Source organism: Oenanthe melanoleuca, chromosome 3, assembly GCF_029582105.1.
Source record: "Oenanthe melanoleuca isolate GR-GAL-2019-014 chromosome 3, OMel1.0, whole genome shotgun sequence".
Taxonomy (NCBI): Eukaryota; Metazoa; Chordata; class Aves; order Passeriformes; family Muscicapidae; genus Oenanthe; species Oenanthe melanoleuca.
The window spans coordinates 22,242,323-22,263,957 of NC_079336.1; the positions used below are offsets into that span (position 1 = coordinate 22,242,323).

At 37.6% G+C, this 21,635-nt stretch overlaps 1 protein-coding gene across 1 annotated transcript; it reads left to right on the forward strand.

Moving 5' to 3' along the window:
- Window positions 1–35: 35 nt before the first annotated feature.
- Window positions 36–18,909, forward strand: FBXO9 (F-box protein 9). The gene is made up of 13 exons (XM_056487774.1): window positions 36–417; window positions 3,690–3,767; window positions 4,756–4,914; window positions 5,332–5,389; window positions 8,218–8,317; window positions 11,429–11,559; window positions 12,746–12,860; window positions 13,380–13,498; window positions 13,774–13,864; window positions 14,811–14,906; window positions 15,583–15,676; window positions 16,375–16,529; window positions 17,523–18,909. The coding sequence occupies exons 1-13, from the start codon at window positions 415–417 to the stop codon at window positions 17,629–17,631; spliced, it is 1,308 nt and encodes a 435-aa protein (XP_056343749.1). The 5' UTR covers window positions 36–414; the 3' UTR covers window positions 17,632–18,909.
- Window positions 18,910–21,635: the final 2,726 nt, after the last annotated feature.

Sequence of the window (21,635 nt, forward strand, 5' to 3'; positions counted from 1 at the left end):
CGGAGACTACAGTTCCCGGCAGCCTTTGCTCTGCCGCTCTTCCCGTGGTGTGCGGCCGCGGACTACGCTCCCCAGCAGGCCTTGCAGCGCGCCGCCTTAGGCGGCAGAGGCGCCACGGGCCGCGGTGCGCACCGGGGCGGGGAGTCCGTGCTGTCGCGCGTCGTAGCGGCCCGCGCGGGAGGCGGCGCTCTGACCTGGCGGGTTCGCCCGGGCCGTGTCCCGCCGCTCCCGCCGCCGGCCCTGCTCGCCGGGAAGATGGCTGCCGTCCGCAGGGCCCGCAGGGACTCCCGCTGCGTGGTGCGCTTCTCCGACCGAGAACTCTGCTAAGTGCCCCCCGCGGGCAGGGAGGACACACGGACCAAGCGGGGGGGCAGAGCCCCCGGGACGGGACAGCGCCGCCCGAGCGTCGGCAGCATGGTGAGCGGGCCCGGGCGGCGGGGGCTCGGCCGCCGCGCAGGGACGGCCGGGCGGCACCGGGACGAGGGGGTGTGTGCGTGGGAGCGGCCCCCGGGCGAATTGCTGGCAGGCAGCCCTGCCCTGCCCGCCTGTCCGCCCCCAGGCACCGGGTGATGCCTGTGGGAAACGGGCTGTGATCCCGCCCCACCGCGGCAGACACGGCCGCCTCCCGCAGAGGCTGGTGAGGAGCGGGGCTGCTTGGTTCTGGAGCAAGCTAGCCCTCCGTAGGAACGCGTGAACAAAATCCCTGTGTCATTACAGGGAAGCGTGCCCTTCCTTTCCCTCTCTTGCCTCAAAAATGTGGTGGCATAAAGTCACTCAGTCATTTCAAGGACTCTGTGGGCCGGGGACTCGAGTTGAGTTTGTCATTTAACATATCCGAAATATTCCTGGACTCAGTATTGCTTTATTGACTGCGCCTCAATATGGATTCAAGTATCCATGATGAGACCTCGATCATTCAAAGTTAAACCATTTATATCACATGGGAGCTGTTAAAATGTCTCACCACGGTTATCAAAACTCTTCTTTTTGAACACGGTGTTGCTTCTACCACATTTACTGAAAAATAGGGTGGCTCTCTCATTTTTTTATAGAACCAAGCGGAATGTTAGCAGGCAGTCACTGTTTGGCTTTGCCGTACTTGCTCCTCCCCGAGTTCTGTATGGTTCACACATAACACATAGCCTTGTTCAACTGGTGACACTCAGCTTCGAACTGATCTTGGTTTTATTTTGCTGAAACAGAGATCGGAACTATTAAACTGTCTGACGTTACAGACAGTTTAGTGAGTAATGTAGTCTGAGGAAATCAGCATGCAATTATTGATTGCAAAACAAAACTGAACTGTGCAAATAAACTAGTTCTGCATTTGGCAAATGGTTTCTAAAGCTTTGCAAGCAAATCAGAATTGAATCTTCTCAGCTGATTTCGTTTTTTACAAGTTGCAGCCTAAATTAGGTGTTTACTTTTGACATATTACCTTTTGGTGGCTTGACAGGCTACTACTTTCCTCGTGGAAAATTAGTCAAGCCAATCAACCAGTACTCAGTAGGATGTCTTCCTTTCAATCAGGATGAAGTCACTGTTCCATGTGACAGCTGACTTGTATCAGGAGAAAGGCCAGGAGCACAAGGATGACCAGTCTGGATTTATCCCCTAAGTAGCAGTTAGAGCACAGTGTTCTGTGAATTTCAGAAACTCTTAAGTATAACGCAAGTATTTTCATAGTGGGGGCAAGGAGCCAATCTGTACATGTTGCAAAGTGCTTTAGGTGTGATCTCATGAGCTGTCTGCTGGTGAAGGTCCTTGCTTCACAGGACCTGTGTTTACTCACTTGTCCTAGCAAAATCCTAGGGTTTCAGCAGATCAAATAAATAGTGGAAAGGTTGTTAATAGAGATCAGTTTTCTAGTTCATTCCTATGCAGTAGCAATGTGAATTAATTGCTTTACTGGTAAATTTAGAGAGGTGGCCACTTAGGTTGCTACTACTGCCAGAAGACAAATCTTTGATACCAGAGATTGGAGATTGCACATGCATACAGTGTAGGGAAGGTAATGACAAAACTTTGCTTGTAATCAATTTCATGATGGTTTTTGACAGCTTTTAGACTGTGGGACAGGTCTTCATAGTATTTTTGGTTTGAGTTGAGAGCATATTTGGGTTTCAAATAGCATCAAATTACATTTTGGATGGAGTTGATCCACTACCATGTCTGACTGTGACTCAAAAATCAAGGGCAGCCTTGAATGAAGAAGAGGGATTGAAAATCAAGAGTGGAACAGGTTAGTGAAATAAAAATTTTTTGAATGAAGTAAACTTCATCCAGCTTTCTAATCTTCTAAGCAGTTCCAACATTTAAATCAGTTTGTTTACAGACTTCAGGAGTTAAAATTTTAATGGGCGTGCCTTTATGCACAAGAAGATAGTGTGTTGATTTAGTTTAGAAATTGCTAGTTTCTGCATGTTGCAGATAAAACCAGGTTTATTGCCCAGACTGGAGAGCTGACTGGACATAATACAGGCTGCAAACCAGAAGCCTTGCACTCTGCACAGACAGAATTAGGTCTTATTTCTGTCAGCCCAGTGCCATAATATAATGCACTTACAGACACACATTTCAGAGCCAGCTCATTCCTAGCTGGCTCTGCTTGGTCAACAAAATATTCCTGGATGCTAATAATGTGGTAGGACTGTCACAACTCATAGGGCATTAACTGCCTGCAATTAAATTCTGGAATCAAAGACCATGAAATTTCCAAGTTATTTACTTCTAATGCCACTGGTGTTTTACAGTGTTCTGGCTCACCTGTTTCCTCCACTGGAAATTAAAAATGTACGGAAATTAAAAATCAGAGTGTAGAAATAAATGCAATATCTGTTTATCTTCAGCCAACCAACCATGTCTATCAATTGTAAATTATAAATTATCTGGTGTTTTTTCCCTCTTACTGGCATCTTGCTGTTGTTATCATTATAGTGGCTTGTCACTGATGCTCAAAATTATTTTTCCTTTACTTTAGTACAGACTCCATAAATCTCAGTATATTTCACTGTGATAATTAATTTGCATCTTTTAAAGTTTTCCTCTTAGCTGGCTTAACTTCCTATATAGAGCCATGTTATGTTTAGTCAAAGGTCTTATTTCAGGTTTTATTTGTTTAACCTGTCTCACAGCTGTACTGTAAATAAAACCAACTGTCAAGCTCTCATGGTAGCTTTTTATTTTATTTTCCAACACATTTCTTGTTTAGTTTCACATGTATATATAAAGTATATATTGTTATTCAAAGCACTTTTGTGCTCTTGCAAATATTAAACAATACTAATAAACAATATAATAGTGGTTTATCTTTATAATTAGAAGATAGTGGTTAAATTTTAATTAGTTGAACAAAGCACATTATTGTTTCATACTGAAGCTTTTGCTCTGTGCTTTTACATAGACACTGAGTGTATTTAGTCAGGTAGGCCTGTGTATTGAAGTGTGGAAGCCTTCAAGTGATACACAGCTAAGCTGTGTTGGATTAACGTGTCTAAAATGCAAAACCCATCTTCATTGACTTAACACATAAGTACAACTGATCTCAGTAGTTTTAAAATTAATTTTTATAATCAAAAGGAAAGTATTCTTAATTTTTTTTTAATGCATGTCCATGAGAGTTGCTGTTTGTGAATGTGCTGTAGGGCCTTATGCATACCCTGTAATCACATTTGACTGCTCTCTACTAGGCAGAAGCCGAAGAAGATTGTCACGCTGATTTGGTGAGAACCGATGACAGTGAAAGATCTGGTGAAGCAAATCTTCAGGTATGTCTCTCATGCTAGTGGGTTTTTACAAACATAGTACTGCTGTGATTTAAACTGCATCACTTGTCCTCATTTAGTTACCGCACATTTGTTGATCTGACAAATGCTTAATCTGTCTGCCCCTCAAAAAGTGAGATAAATTTTGCAATGTGTTCCAAGTGTCAAATTCAGTCTTTGGCTATCTGTGTAGATGAAAAGAAAGCTTGTGACAGATCTGGAATTTCTTTGAAGAACTCTAGGAATTGAACAGCTGTTCCTGTGATCAAATTCCAGTTTAACTTGTCACTCTCTACTGGACCAGAAAGAGGATAAAAGCAGTGTAATAAAAAAGTGTGTTCTCTTAGATTTCTGTGTAGTTGCTCCCCAGAAGTTGTGATGATTGGAAGAGACATGCAAAGTGTAACTTCAAAGATGCTGAAAAAAAGGTGTAGCAGAAATTGTAACTTGTATTATTTCACAGAGTGTAGTCCATACTTTTTAAAAGAGAAAGGAGTAAGGTCTTATATGTATATTATATAAATTACCATCTTTGAATGCTAGATACCTTAGAATACTTGTGTACAAAAACCTGGAGTTTCTAAATTTTAATTTTAAGAGCTAATTGATTTCTTGCTGATGATAATTCTGTATAAACAAGAACAAACATGAACATGTCTGGAAAGATCACTTTCCTATGGAATCTTAGGTCATAACCATAGTACTAACAACCACTTCTTCAAACATTAATTTTTCTTCTGAAGGGAACAGTCTAGAAAAAAGCACTTTTCTTATTGAATGAGACTGAACAAGTAATTGTGCACCTTTTTGTTTTAATTTTCCATAAAACAATTGCTAACTCTCTGTACCTAAATTCACTGAAGCCATGTAAGACTTGAAAATGTAAAGCATAGTTTTGAAATTCTTTTTTGTGTTTGTACTTTATAATTTCTCCTCAGAAGATACACTCTCTGAATATGTGATACTAAGTAGAACTAATCATGTTTTTTAGGCAGAGCTCCAGATGTTCAGAGCTCAGTGGATGTTTGAGCTTGCCCCAGGTGTGAGTTCTAGTGGGTTGGAACCTCTGCCATGCAGAGCATCGTCAAGAGAACCTGGACTAAAGTCTGTTGATGCCAGGGGAAAACAGGAGATCGCAAAAGAGGAAAAGGTACAGAAAAAGATCCATAATTTTGAGGTTTTATTTGTCTGTATTACTGTTCCATTATAACTTTTCTAAAAGCTAATGCTGAATTAAATCTGGAGGTTATCTTGTTTTCTCCATACTAATGTCTACATAATCCTACACTGATTTTTCTAGTCTTTATGTTTGCCTTGGTGTCACCTTCACAATCTGCTTTCTGAAAGACTGTAGGTAAGGGGTGAGTAGCAGGAAAACAGATAGTTTGTTGACTGGGAATTTCAGTTATGTCTTGTAGTACATGAGTATGTCTTTTCTATTTATGGAGTTATTTTGTTATCTCTGTCATAGGTGCAGTAGGTAAAATAAAAAATAATTCTAAGTTAAGTGACATTGCACTTGTATTTATAAGGAATTAAACAATGGTCTGTGTAATTTATTGTGCAGGCAAAAGAACTTTTCCTGAAGGCAGTGGAAGAAGAACGAAATGGGGCCCTTTATGAAGGTAATATGGAAGTCTACAATGAACACCCTTATTGTAGAGAAATCTAACACCCTGTGATTTATGGGCAAATCTGCATGGTGCCAGTGAACTTAAGCTACAGGCTAACAGTGATTTGCAAGCTCCATCATTCAGATAAGCAAGCAAACATGCTACAGAAGGAACCATTATGTCATAGCTCTAAGGTTGAGATAAAGCAAAAATGACATCAAAGAATTTCTAGCTTTCAGGCAAAATAACATTATCTTAGAGCACCTCTTTATGTGACTTCTGTAACATGAAATTAGCATAGTAATTAATCAAGGCAATAAACTATATGTCCTGTGCTCACAGTTCTCATCATTCCACTGTGAACAAAACTACTTAACCTGTGGAATGCTTTAAAACTTTATTGTTTGGTTGTGGGGTGGTTTTTTTTTTGGTTTTTTTTTTTTTTTTTTTTTTTGAGAGGGCTGTTTGGGTTTGGGGGTTTTTATTTGTTTAACGCAGCATACTAAAATAGCTTTTTCAAGAACTCCTGCAGTGAACATTCAAGTCTGGTAGTCTTTGAGGTTTGTCATAAATATTTAAGGTGCTTAGTTTCCTTACCTTTACTCTTGCTATCAGCACTAGTAAAAATGGAAATTCAAAGTTTTCTTTCTCATATTTAGTTTTCAGAATCTAAAGAGTAAGAAGTCTGTCCTAACTTCCAAGTCCTGTAGGTCAGTAGTGGAGATACCAATTTTCTGTTTTTTTCATGCAAGAAAGAAAGTAAAGCAGAATGTGTGTGCCATCCTGCTCATCCACCAGAGGGTTTGGCCACAGTGTGTAAAGTTCAGGTGCAAAGTAAGTAAAGATACAGAAATCTGAGAGAGCTCTGGAAGCTCCTGAAGTCAGCCACCTGCTGAATACAAAATTTCCACTTCACCATGGGAATTTTCTTTCATTTTCAAGTGATTTCTGGTTGTTGTTTTGTATCTCGTATTAACTGAGAGAAATACAAGTCCCCTGTAGTTAATAAAATCAGTTGTCTCAGTTTCTAATTTCTGTGTTTTTACAGGCAAAAATTAATTTATGCTAAGATATATGGTGGTTGTTTGGTAAAGGATTAAATGCATAGTAAAAAAATATGTCAGAAGTAAAAATCTGGTATGTATTTAGGAAATCATGTAGTAGATTGTGAAGGTTCTTTCTGAATGAATTAAAAAAAATTGAGGAAAACAGTCTGTTTAAACATTGTGTATATAAAATGAAAGTTATAGCTCCATCTGCTTCAGTGCACTCCTTGTGCACTGAACATAGCAGCAAAGAAATAGTAATATCTAACAGTTCATTCACAAAAGTGTTTCAGACATCTGGATTGCATGAATATGAATTCAACTGAATTTGATTTGAGACTTAGAGAAATTAAACTGAATTACTTCTACACATAGATCTGTGTGAGACCTTAGAGGCATGGTCCTATGCCAGACACAGATATGTTACTGAGCACATGTTGGGACATCTCTTTTCACATCAGGCTTTTATTTGCTGACCTGGCCCAGGTTACCAGAATCCAAGCCTTCTTCTGAAAGCTGCTGATATCTGATGTTTGTGAGACAATTGTGTTCTGCAGCTTCTTCTTACTTAAGTACACTAGAGGCCTTGTCTGCAAGATTAAATGCTAAAGGTTGAGACTGATCTCTATTTAGCTGGCTTCTGCTATTTCTCATCTTCAACAGCCAAAGGATATTATTTGTCAGTCACTGGCCCTCACATGAACTCAAGGAAACCGGAATATTTACTAGCCCCAAACTCGAGTTTCTCAGACTCATCAGACAAATTCTAAACAGCTCCACACTCAGTGATGTTTCATTTGAGTTTTGGTTTTAAAAGTCTACGCTGAAGAAGAATTGCCCTTTGATCTTGGTATCACAATGTAGGAATATAAAGAAACATACACATGCATACATGATTTTACTACTGGTATGGAAATGGATTGAATGTGAATACATCAAATTTATTTAATGTACAAAGCATTCACAAAGCTGAATCAAAAGAAAGACATTCTGCAGCTGAAATAACAGTTTGCTGCCCCAGTGATGTTCCTGAACTTCTTTCTCTACTCAGTGCTTGCAGGATCTTTCTAATGCTAAGGGCAGAAGTGTTTTCAGTGTGTGTGAGAAAAGTGTGCAAAACCCAAGCTGTCAGGTTTTCCTTCATGTCCCACAGTTTTGTGACAAGGCTGCTTGCCTCATCCTCAGTGTGTTGGTGGCTTGCTTCTGTGCCTTCTCTAGTTTCCAGGGGTTTCCACAGAGAAATTTATATATTTTGCATCTATTGTTGAAATTTTTAAATTGCAACAATATTTTATTCATCATTCTCACCTTCCTAGTGTTGTATATGTCTGAATGCCTGTCTGTGCTATACCAGGGACTTCAGTTGCCTGCATAATTTTTCTCTCTCATTTAATTTATGGCTAGTTGTGGATCTACTGTCTAAAATCTTTACAGCTTGTTGGGAAATCTTTGCAAGTGCTGGGCACCAAACAACATCAGGAGTTCATAATGTTTTCTACTTCATAGTTGAATTTGTGGTAATTAAGGTAAATCTGTAAAAGCTGAAACACATCTGAGATAACTCGTTATTCTAAAAAAGCACGAGGGATTTAGTTTTGAAAACAGATACTTACTGTTCCTCTCTTCTGTATTGAATTTAAACCTAACAGTTTGACTAAATAAGCTTTCCTAGGCAAAGGCATTTTCCACCTTTTTTTGTGCTTTTAGCTGAAACTATATCTCTGAAACCAATCTTTGCTTTGATAAGCTAATATGGGCATCAGATATGTTTTAACATCAAACCTTTATTTTCAGCCATCAAGTTTTATCGTCTAGCCATGCAGCTTGTACCTGATATAGAGTTTAAGATCACCTATACACGGTCCCCAGATGGTGATGGAGCTGGAAAGAGGTGGTAAGTATGAAATTTTACTAATTAAGTGCATAGGAGTACTGAAACATGACATTTTGTTTCCGAAGGATGTCAATATTCTGCTATAATACGAAGTTGTAAGTCTCTTAGTATCTGGAAAATTTACCTACTCTCAGTTGAGTAAACTATATTTTTCAAGGACAGTAACAGGCTTGTTTGGAGCTAGCTAATTTCAAGGGGAAGGATTACAAATCTGTTGTTATGCTCTTACTTAGTAAAAAAAAAACATCAGTCACTATTTTGATTTGATTTTCAGTTTTAGGATCATATACAAAGTTGTAGATGGCAAAAAGATAAATTGGTTAAAGCTTCATGCTAATAAAATAAGCATCTTAATTAAGTAAAGGAATAATCTGTTATTGTGCTAACACAGTGAAATAAGAGCATTTTCAGTAGAGCAGCACACTTAGAAGCTCAAAGACTGCAATCTGAGTAGTCTAGTCTTTCATCATCACACAGCTCAGAATACCCCTGGCCTCAGTACGGTGGATGTGTAGTGTCTTACAGCTGGCATAACTTGAGCCCAAGACTTGTGTTTAAGGAGGGCCAAAACTTCTGTTCCAGCCCCTGCAGTCTAACATAGACAAGTTTATGGAGCAGCTTCCCAAATTCTTGCTTACTTTTAGCAGCCACTGGTGCTGCTGATAGCTGCATCAAAAAAACAAGAGTTTTAACATGGAGAATGAAAAAGGAAAGCACAGCCATGTCGCTGTTGTATTACTAGCTCAGTTTTGTTGCCCCAGGACAGGACAGCTCCAATGCAGCTGTTGACTTAATATAAAAGAGTGCAAGATGAGCTAAGTGCTTTATTTACATCCAGTAGTTTCATTTCTGAATTTGTTGCTGGCATGAAATCTTTGCTCTGTGTTTGTGCACTAGGAAAACTACTGGATCATGCACTATAGCCATGTAAAAACCTTGGTTTTCATAGGATTATTTTCTTACTTAAGCATAATTTTCTCTACTCCATTAAGACTCTCTGACCTGAAGTTGGGCAGGAGGGGTCCTTCTGGAAGGTGGGAAGGCTCTGCAGAGAGATCTGGACATGCGGGATCAATGAGCCAAGGCCAATTGTGTGAATTTCAACAAGGCCAAGTACTGAGTCCTGTGCTTGGGTCACAACAACCTCACACAAAACTACAGGCTGGGGACACAGTGGCTGGAAAGCTGCCTGGTGGAAAAGGACCCTGGGGTCCTGGTTTATATTTGGCTGAACATGAGCCAGGGTGTGCCCAGGAAGGGCAGTGGCCCCTGGCCTGTATCAGCCATGGTGTGGCCAGCAGGAGCAGGGCAGGGATTGTCCCCTGTGCTCAGCACTGCTGAGGCCACACCTCGAGTGCTGTGTCCAGTTCTGGCCCCTCACTGTGAGAAAGACACTGAGGGGCTGCAGAGAGTCCAGGGAAGGGCAGTGGAGCTGGGGAAGGGTCTGGAGCACCAGTCCTGTGAGGAGCAGCTGAGGGAGCTGGGGGTGCTTAGCCTGGAGAAATGGAGGCTCAGGGAAGATCTCTCCAGGGAAGATCTTACTGTTCTCTACAATCACGTGAAAGGAGGGTATGTTGAGGTAGATGTTGGTCTCTTCTCCCAAATAACAAATGACAGGACAAGAAGAAATAGCCTTAGGGTGTGCTTTAGAGTGAATATTAGGAAAAAATCTTCACAGAAGGGGTTGTCAAGCCCTTGAACAGGGTGCCCAGAGAAGAGATTGAGTCACTGTGCCTGGAGATATTTAAAAGATGTGTACATGTGACATGTGACATGTCAGCGACATGGTTTAGTGCTGGGTTAATGGTTGGGCTTGATGATCTTAGAGGTCTTTTCCAACCTAAATGATTCTACAATTCTGTGGATTTTTATGTGTTTTTTTAAATGTTGCTGTACTGTTCCCAGTACTTTGTGTCAGTGAGGGAAAAGAAACCAGTAGTCTCAATTGTTGCTCTACTGTTTAAAAGCAGTGTTTGTAGAGATGTATTGTTTTGGAAAGATTTTAGTTGTGGTGTTTGTGCTTTCTGAATTACTGTTGTAGGTGTTTCATACAGTCTTGATAAGAAAAAACAAATGACACAATTAGCTTTGAAAAAACAGTTTACAGTATGGCCAGTAGGTACTGGGACTGACCATAATACTCACCAAAATAAAGGAAGGTATGTTCAGTGCAACACCTTATTGTAATCTTAGTTAGGACAGGCCCAAACATAATTGTCTTCTCTTTGACACTTCAAAATCCATTGGTAGGTCTACTAGGTGCTTGTGTATATTCTCAACTCATTGTATTAGCTTGTTTAGAGTAGAATTGAATAGTGTTAAAAAGTGACTGGAAGGTTTCTTAATTAGCTCATATACCAAGTCAGGGGAAAGAAAGTGTTCTGTGATGTGCCCAAGGAGTTCTGTGTTGTTTATGGTTATTTGGGGCAAGCAAGCAGGCAGCTATTAAAAAGATTGTATTATGGCATATGACTTAAATTTAGATTTTTTTTTTAATGTAGTAATGTTATTTTATCACTTAATAATCCTTCAAATTTTCTGATAAGTAGCAAGCTTATTGTTTCTGTTTTGCTATCTTCTTCTGACTCCTGAAATTTATTATTTTTGCCTATTTACAGAATAGATAAAGAAGCAGTTTTCCTTCATTACTTTTGAATAAACCCACCAAGGATCACTCTTTAGTGAATAACACAAGCATGAAAAATAATCCTGAATTGTTTCCAATATCTTACATCATGAGATGGATTACAAAATACAACTTTTCATTAACAACATTTTATTTCTTGCATATGCCATATCTTAGACAAAGTAAAATACGAGATTTGTTTTTCAGTGACTTCAATAAAAAACTCTCAAATACAAAAAAAAAAACAAACAAAAAAAAAAAAACACTGGGATGGAAATTTAGTGAAAAAACCCTTACATACCAGCAACATCTTAATGACCATATTTCAGTAGTTGTTTTATTGTATGATGAAATGAGATTGCTTTAAAAACGTACAGGAAACAACTCCATTGAATGAGAGTAAGGCAGTGGATTGATGCCAAGATGGGGACATCTGTTGTTATGTTTTGTCCAATATTACAGTGTTGGCATTGCCCCTTTTCTAGTGTTGAGGATACCAAAGAGGATGACAAAATGGCAGATCTCCTGACAGATTTCCAGCAGCAGTTAACTCTTCAGGAATCTTCAGTCAAACTTTGTCAGCCTGAAGTTTATGTCAGCCAGACCCACATCTCAGGTAAGAATTAAGATATGCTGTAAGATTTGAGAGGCAGAATTTATATAGACATTTCACTTTATTAAAACATTTGTCTCATTCATTCAAAAGCCACCTTTGAAGAAGTGCATACGTTATCTCTTTGTTTACTTCTGTAGTTACATACAAAGGAGAAAAAATTACCAACTAAGTAAACAAATCTTGTCTTCATACAAGATCTTGTCTTTATTGCATAAGCTTTTTCCATGTAGTATTTCTGATTAGAATTTTCAGGATCAGAGGCATACCTAAAAGAAGCAACTTCTAAGACTTGCTGAAGTAAGCATATTCCAGTTTTCCTTCCAGTTCTTTGGTTTGGTTTGCAAATACAATTATTACAATTTTTGAATGTGAGTAAGAGACAATTGTTTTGTAGACCATGCATTTTAACATTTCTTGGTTTTATCTGAGTCTATGTGAGATTTTTGCAACAAGTGTGTTTTCAGGGTCAGAAAGACTATATAACAAAGCTAAAAGGTCTTTTGAAGGTTAATGACTTTCAGTGCTTCAGTTCTAGGACAGTTATCCTGAGACTTCCTAATGAGATCTAAATTGTAGAGAGTGTATATGAGCTATGATCTCTCTTAAAAACAGATGCCCCTTTGTTCTGCATCCTAAATTATCACTTCCACTTTGAAATCATGGCCTCCTTTGTTCTGGTCAAGAAAAGAAAATAAAATAAGTGCAGCAAACCAAAGCATAAAGAAAACAGAGATTTAAAAAATATTTTAATAACTGTTGCATTGTACTCTTGAGAAAATGTATTTTCTTTTTTTTGTCAGTAAAGGCAAGATGTTGCAGACATTAGTCTAAAATGGTCTCAGGAGATGTGTCCATTGAGCAGCAATGTTGGTCTCTTTCTAGATTTATATTCTGCTTTTCAGCCGGTGTTACAGTATATTTTTTACTGACTTTCTTCTAGCAGAATGGAAAGATGTAAAAAGTCTTATCTCCTTCAGAAGTTAATAGGCTGAAAAAGATCCTTTATGGACATTGCATCTAATCTATAGTGACCTTTTAAGTTAATTTTTTTTTTGTTCTCTGGCATTCACATACAATGTGAAAAGTAGGATTTTTTTTTTAATAGAAAGTGAAAAGTTAAACCTGAAATTATAAATAACCTGTTGGTTTACAGGTTGCGTCTAACAAGGATTTCTTTTCTTTTTAGCGTTGCCTATGGAAGTACTGATGTACATTTTCCGATGGGTGGTTTCAAGTGACTTGGATCTAAGATCATTGGAGCAATTATCTCTTGTTTGTCGAGGATTTTACATTTGTGCCAGGTATTGTAGATAATTTACCTAGAGTTAAACTTCTCTTTGCACTGAGTATGTCCTGCTTTTCCTTCCCATGGACATTTTCATGTTAAGCTCCTCACAGTGCTAATCAGTTTTTGAATACACTACTAAATGGTAGGTGAGATAGATGACTTTACCGTAATAAAAATCTAGCATTATTATTTGCTCTACCTTGTTTGGAAATTAGGTCTCCAAAATATGGTCTGTTATGTTGTCATCCTCATACAGCCACACAGAGAAGTGCCACGATGCTGCAGTGTTGTGGTTCTGTACTTGGATGAAAATGACATTCTGTTCTTCAGTTTCACTGGGAAGAGGAAAAGGCTTTCAAATACTCCAGAATTAAGTAAATTAGTCAAGGGTTTTAAATTATGGGTTATTTTTGTTCAAGAAAGACTTTTTTAGTTGCAGCCAAACTAAGTAAGAGAGTGTTACTTCGATATTTGAAATCTAAACAGTGTTTGTAGGAAAGTTATGGGGTTTGCTTTTTCTCATTTTCACTAGAGATCCTGAAATCTGGCATCAGGTCTGTTTGAAAATATGGGGCAGGAGCTGCAATAAACTTGTTCCATATGCGTCTTGGAGGGACATGTTTTTGGAAAGGCCTCGTGTTCGATTTGATGGTAAGCTGTATTTTTGGAAATAGTTGTAACTGTGTGTGAGAGAAACAGTCAGGTGGGTTTGATGTTCATGATATTGTTGTTAGACCTGATGTGAATTTGTTTGTGCACTTCAATTTGCAAAATATCTGCAAGAGAAGGGGAAGGTACAAGGGATGAAAATAAAAACTTGCATGTATTTAAGTAACAAAACCTACTCAAAAGTTTTAGATTATTGGCTTTTCATCATAAATATTTTATGTTCTTAGTTTTTTTTCATATATCTTCCTTTTCTGTAGGTGTGTATGTCAGCAAGACAAAATACATACGTCAAGGAGAACAGTCTCTTGATGGTTTCTATAGAGCATGGCACCAAGTGGAATATTACAGGTAGAGCTGTAGTACAATGAGTGAGTGAAATGTTTCTCTTTAAGTTCTTTAAATTCACTCTTGGCTATCACAGACAATAATCATTTTGTAAAAGTGAATGGAACTGCTACAGTGTGTAAAGCAATGTGTATTTTTTGAGAACAGGTTTTATAAATAGGATTAATTATGATAATTAGAAATGAGCTTAGAAACATGTTTCATCCTGGCTTAAACCATGTCACATGGTGAAAGCGTGAACACTTGTAACAATTATTACTTATCTACAGATGTCTTTCCTTAAACAACTTTTGCTTTACATGTCTCAGAGAACACATGACACAATTCAGCAAAGAGAATACATAATTATACAAGATTAGTAATTTAGTGTATGTGTAATCAGTTGTAAAAATCAAGAGGCTGCTGTAAATGCCTTGCCATTTGTTTCCTCAGCCTTTTTTTTTGTCGTTTTTCATCTTGTTGCTCCCAGATTAATTGTTTCATTCTGCTGTCCTTTCTGAGGCTGAAAGCTGTTCATAGAAAGAAGCTTTTGAACCAGGTGGCTATTGCTATAGTCTCAAACATTAGCACAGTACTTGAGTACTGTAAAAATCAATCAGATTCCAGAACCTGAAAAAGTTGATATAAAGTTGCTAATTCTGTACTGATACTGTAATTGAGGTTTTGTTGCATTGATCTCAGTGGATAGAAATGGAGAAACTTGAGGTCAGTTTGATCCCAGGGTAGCCACCTTGCTTTGACAGGTGACAAAACTCTTCATAACTTCCTCTTTCAATATTTGTAACTCTCTTTTGATTTCTGATCTCTTTTTTTCTGTTATTTGTGTTTTCAAATGCTACTACCAATTAAGTACTGAATCCTTCTGGGTAACTTCCTGTGATTTTAAAAGCAAAGAAACAGGAAAACTATACTTTTTCTAGGTTTGCATTGTGTAAATATCTTTTTGCAGGTATTTGAGATTCTTTCCAGATGGTCAAGTTATGATGCTAACAACTCCTGAAGATCCTCAATCTATAGTTCCTCGCTTACGGACTAAAAACACAAGGTTATTGAAATAAAGTATTTGGATCTACAGTTTGTATTTTGCTTTTACCTAGCAATTTCTATTTACTTTTGTCTCAGATTCTATATCCTGGCTTAGCAAAACAATGATATTTATATTGTGTTGTAGATATTTATAATTCTCTCCTAAGAACTACAAAAAATTTTGATCTTTATGCAAAGATATCTTTCATTTTAGGGTCCTGGTATTTTAATTAGATTTTCTTTGTTGGTTATGTGATTCAAAATTTTTAAGGCAAGTAAATGGAACAATCCTTTCTGACTGCCTTCTTACACTTCCTTAAGTGAAGGAAAGTGAAGATTTCAGTGAGATGTCAAAATTAGTACTTTTTGATATTTTGACATAAAAACATAGAAAATTGTTTGCAGCTTCAAACAATTGCAGGTTTGAGCTGCTCACCAGAAATTTGTAAATATTTAGCAGTAGGCTAGATAGAACCAACTAACTTACCTTTAAGTCCTCTTTGAGAAAACTAGAAGTAACTTTCTGAAATGTTTTCATGATTTAATATCATCAGTGAGCCTTTACTGAATGGAAATAAGAAATAGTTTATATCATTATGCTATGTAGTCAGTCTTTGTTTCATTGCTGATATTTGTATTATCACACTTTTGAGACACAGAATATTTTTACATTATCCTTCTTTTTAACTTTCCAGAACGGATGCAATCTTGCTTGGCCATTATCGCCTATCCCAGGAAACAGACAATCAAACCAAAGTATTTGCTGTAATAATGAAGAAAAAGGAAGAGGTAGGTAGGAAAATAGAATAGAGGAGAAATAGATCAACAAGATTTTACTCAGACTGAATGTTTGCCTTACACGAAAAGATTAAAAAATTAATTTAATTTTTAAACAGTTTAAAAATAAAGTATAAATAATTAAGCATGGTGATGTCTCTTACATTTGTCCCCAAATCTGTAATAATTTATTAAGACAAATAAACATCTGGTTCAAATTTAAATAGTTGTTCTCCCCCTTAGGGGAGAATTAGGCTTAATTTCCATTTATGGTGCTATTAGGTGTCAACGTTGTTAACAAGAAAGAAGAATGAACAGGTCATTTTCTGAGAATAGATTTAACTGTGTGCAGTTATGTTCCACATAATTTAGTAAAACTAGATAAGTAGTATTTGTTAATTGAACTCTGAACGATTTGATCAACTTATTTACAAATTCTTCTGATTACCAAAGTGCTAGTCAATAGAAACTTGTGAAGAGTAAGAAGTGTTACAGTGAGTATGCTCAGTTGGGTGGTGTTCTGCATGCTTCTTTTGCTTTCTGTGGAAACTTCTTCCATCATTAACATAGACATTTATGTATTTTGAAGGAACAGTAGTACTTGTTTTTAAGTATGAGAGTTTTATCTATCTGGTCTCCCAGTTACTTGGGGTAAATAGTTGCACAATGTGTCCTTTGTAAGTCATGGAACTTCTTATTTCTCTGTACAGAAACCAGTTGATTACCATAAATACAGGTATTTCCGCCGAGTTCCTGCTCAAGAAACAGATCACAGTTTCCATGTAGGACTGCAGTTGTGCTCTAGTGGGCGCCAGAGGTTCAACAAACTTGTGTGGATACATCATTCTTGTCACATCACTTGCAGGCGAGTAAATGGAGAACAAAAGCAAAAAAGAATACTAAACTGTAGAATTAAAGGTGACATTAATTTGACCAGTACTAAGTACAGAAAATGTAAAGAGTCTGAGACATAGGTGACTTTAACAAAATGTCATGAAAACAGTAACTGGTCCTGATTTGAAATACCATAATGAACTTCTATGTAAAGAAATCCCAAGATTTTAGTAACATGTTTTATGATAATAGGAAGTTTCCTAAGTAGTATAACTATTCTATTTTAGCTTTTTAAAGGATTTATGCAGAGTATTTGATTTCAGAACTGAATCAGGGTTGAATGACTTAATGTGGTGTTAGTGAGGGGGTGTGGAAAGTGTGTTTTCTTTAAGATTTATATCTTTTCCACTGTGGATGTGCAGACTAAAGATGTCTGTACTTGCCATGTGAGAACTCTAATGTTACTAACTATATAATTCAGCAGTGCAGAATATGCCCAACTGTTCTGATCACTAACCAGGCAGGAACCATTACTGCTGTTCTTGCTCCTGACACTTCAAATTGCTGGCAAGTTGGCTTTCCAGATGTTTGATGTTGGCAGTTAGGGTGGATTTAGGCCTTGTCTTCCAGTGCTGTTAATATTCAGTGTTTTTATAGAAACCTAGCTCGGCTATTGAGCTGTAAGAATATAAAATGCAGGAAATAAACTGCTGGGGGTTGGAAGTATAGGTAACTTCCATAAACAGACAAATTGGTTTTGTGAAAGCGTGAAGTTTCTGTACTGCTCGGGTCTTGGACCTTATAATGAGAGTGGAATGGCAAAGTGGTTTCTTAGGTATGAATGAAGAAGTAGATTCTCTATAGTGTGATTCAGCTAATACTCAAATGCTTTCAGAACAAAGCATTACAAAAGACACTTTATTCCAGCTGTAGCTTGATGCACACACTGTACTATGGAACATGATTGCATGAGGGACTCAAACAGCAACTTGTGCTAATTTAACTTTTACAATGCTCTTTGCAGATCGACTGGTGAGACAGCTGTTACTACTTTTGACATTGACAAAATGTACACCCCTTTGTTCTTTGCACGAGTGAAGAGTTTTACTGCATATTCAGAAAAGCCACTCTAAGAAACACCTTGTCCTCTCACAACTTTTGCATGAGTAAAAGGTTGTAGCTAATAAGCACTTAAGTTATAAATGTGTATATATTTGGAGCATTTTAAAATTCTGGGAAATTTTCTGAAGGCAGTATGTTCTATTTGATTGTGAATGACTGGGATTTTGTTTTGAGATCAAACTTATGAGTGTTAAACACCTTTTATTTGTGATAAGAATTTGATAACAAAGTTTTGTTTTGTTGTGTTGAGTTTTTTTAAAAAATATTTTTAAATCAGTTTGCTTAAAATGTGAATCTTTATTTGCATAGATACCGATTCATTCAAAAGGAATCATAGGAAAATCTCACTGTCCATGGGACAGTGTTTGTGGTGTCTGGTGAAGACTTGAAATGTGAAAAGGGAGAAAGTTGTCATCTGTTAAACTGTGTGATTTAAAAGAACTTCAAATAAATGTTTTTCTTTAAATTAAACTTATTTTGTTTGCCTTTAAGATCTGGCATTTAGTTGACATCAACCTTAAGGAAAAAGTCAAGTGCAAGCAAGCACAAAATACAAAATTTAACTGCAGAGGTACATCCCCACCAATGCAGTGGTGTCAGTTGGTCATCAGTGTAATTTGATCTTGTAGAAGTTCAGTGGAGCCTTCCTTTTCCACTGGATGTGTGTGGAGGGGAGAGGGATACAGGCAATGAATTGTTTCCTTGTGCTGTAGGATGAGTTTGCAGGTACGTTTGCAGGAGTGTCCCAGTGCAGGGGTGAAATGCTGGTGTGTACTGCTTGTGCACTGGCCTGGTGTGAATACACAGGTAAGCAGGGCTCACTTGGACATGACTGTAATGTGCTACAACCCGTCATCTAACCTTGCCACACGTGCTGTAAACCCTTGGAGCATTTGTTTTACTATGATAAGTTTTGAGGCTGCTGTAGATGTTCAGGTGCTGTGTACTGCTAATCATGAAGTGTTCCTTGAGGTCTGGTGCAGGTACTGTACGCTGCTTCTCCTGCATATATCGCTTGGGGGTGTAGTGCAGACATTGTAATGCTGCTTATTATGTGTCTGTCTTGGATCTTGGAAGAATTGAAGCTTTTTAGTGTAGTTTTTTTTTTAAATCCATTTTGCATAATTTACCTTTGACCTTCTTGTTTCAAAATACTGACCTGGACTTGAGGACTAAAATGTGAAAGCTGTGGAAAGAACTATACTTGTTTTATAATTTATAAACTGTATCTTTGCAAGGAGCTACATGATTAAAAAATACATCAATAAATCATGATTTTGAACATGCAATCCCTTGCAATTTCTTATTTTCCCAAGAAATCCTTATTTTCATACAGTTAATCGTGATTAGTTACGAGCTACCGTGCATAAACTACCTGCCAGGCAAGATTGACAGGTAGAATTAACCTCTTAATGACTTCTTATTATATTACTTACAGGTTATCTGAGAAAAGTAAAGAAGTTTTCAGGTATATGAATTCTCAATGAGGATGTGTATATCTGAAAGCTGATGTTCCTAGCTACTGTAATAAGGCTCTTCCTATTTGGTCTGTGTCCTTAGACTGCAGTTTCACTATTACTTCATACAACAGAATGTTTAATAAGGAGTCTGTTGTGCTCTCATTGCTCAAAGGAAAAGCAACTGCTTAGAATATCAGCTTCATGTTTTGAAATACTGCAAAGGTTGTAAACAGGAGAATCTGTTCATTACCTACACATCTTGTTGAGGGTAAAAGGTAAAGGTCTGATTCTGCCTGCTGTGAAATGTCTTAAGTTTTGCCACAAGAGTCAGATTATGATAGTGATTATTAGTTCAGGTGCAGTCTTGTCCAGTAAGCAAGTTGGATAGAGGAGCCTTTTAACTCAGAGCTTTATTCATACCAAGACTTAGTTGCTTCTTCTGACCTTTTGTTTTTCCTTGCTTTGGCTATATATTATTGTGAGTGTAAGGAAAAGATAGCTCATTACAAACAGAGATGTTGATTCAATAGAACTCTCAAGCAATGATTATTTTGAGATTATAGTAAATATTCCTTCACCAAAAAAATTATGTGAGCCTTCTATATATAAGACTGAGGTGTGATGAATATGCTTGCATTAAGTGATTTAAGAGTCAAGCTAGTTTTATGTTTTGAAATGATGAATGAGCAGATACTGTTTGTTCATGTGCAGCTATTAAAATAGCACCCGTTTCAGCAAAGAATTGGTGACTAGTTGCTTTTCCTTCATTCTGTATAGTGTTTCTATAATTTAGATTTATTGACCTTGTAATTATCATATAATGACATTAGTTGGTATAACCAGTTTACTGCTGTGAAATTGCCCTTTACTAATTGCATTAGTAACTTGACTAAAAGAATAAGGTGTGCACCTATACAGTTCTTTTTCCCAAAAGTTTACTGAAGGAGTTGAGACAATTTCACCTATAAAAATCGAAGGGGGACTACAAAAGGTGACAGAAATATCATTCTTGGAGCTGTAGATCTCTTGTATGCATTGAATTAAAGACAGCAGAGTGCAGAGTTTCATATAGAGAAGATGCTCAGATGTTACACTGATTTGTCTCACTCTGATTGGAGATTAGCATCAGTTAAACCTTTTGTGTAAAAAGACCTTGTAATTCAGCGCCCTGAGCAAGGGACCAGCCAGTAGAAATTGTCCAGCTGCTCGTTTAGCTCCTGAGTCAATTGATAGCCCTGAGCCAAGCTGGTCAGGATATAAAAAACATGTGGTGTTTACATGAGGTTCTTTAATGGAAGAGAACAATAGAATCTGTTTTGTTTGCTTTTTTTTTTCTTTTTTAATTCAAAAGAATTCCCCTGGAATGTGTGTCAGGGTATTTGGAAATTTTAGTTGGCTTTAAAATGGCTGAAGTACTGAGGTGCATCACCATTTTTTCTATGGTCCAGTATGAGAGAAACACAAAGGCTGCTGTACATGTGTGAAAGTTTGATTTCAAAAATTACTGTTACCTATGCTACTCAGTATTACTAACACCTGCAGAGAATCAAAGATTTCCATTTGATTATTGCTTAGTCTGGATTCCAGCTTTTTCCTTTATGCTAAGACTAGCAGCTTGCTTATTAAAATGACATGCATAATTGTTTGCTTCAAAGGAACAATTAATACCTTTGCCTTGCCTCTGGCCTGTCCAGAGTCTAGTTCCTGAGTCCTTAAAAAAACTGTTAAAGCCAGAAGTCCTATAAAATACTGACTGAAACAAAGGATTGGGAAGAGAAACAAGTCTCTGTAACTGAATGGAACTTCTGAGGATATATAGGTGGCATTCTTTTCTAGCTAGGACTTCTTTCAGCTCTGGTAATGTAGCCTATCATTCAAGGCAGTAAAAGACACATGTTAACTTCACAGTATAGAGTAACTTTATGGAAGACATGTTCAGAGTATGAATAGAAAAAAAATCATGGGACATGACTGCATCTGAAGACAACATTCCTGCATCTTTGGGATTGGCATCCTTCCTTGGCAGCTGCAGGTTTTTTGACATCTTTTGAAGATACTTGAAGGACGTTTATTAATTTAGCTTCAGAATGCTCTATGAGAAACAGCTGGATATGATGCAGAGGTAAGGAAACTAACACTATTAAGTCCTGCCAAATTAAATACTTCTTTAATGTGAAAGGCCAAGATGAGTAGACATTTTTTCCACACATTTTATTTCTGAAGGAATTAATTTCCCCTACATGCAAGCCCATGACCCCTACATTTCCATACTAAATTTACACACTAAGAAAATTAATTAATTCTGCTACCATGACGGTAAGAGATTGCTGAAGTTGCTTAAACAAATCTTCTGCCAGATTTACTTTGCAACCTTTTTTTTTTTTTTTTGTGGCAATTGAATTTGCCTGCTTGATTTTTGTCCTCTTTAAATTTTACTTTATTCCCGAAGTTGTGCTGCCCCAGCAGGTTGTTGCAGCTTAGTAATAAACAAGAGCTTTGGGATGCAACTTCCTGTGTTTCCCAGGATGATGCCCACTGTTGCTGTTGTGCCATGA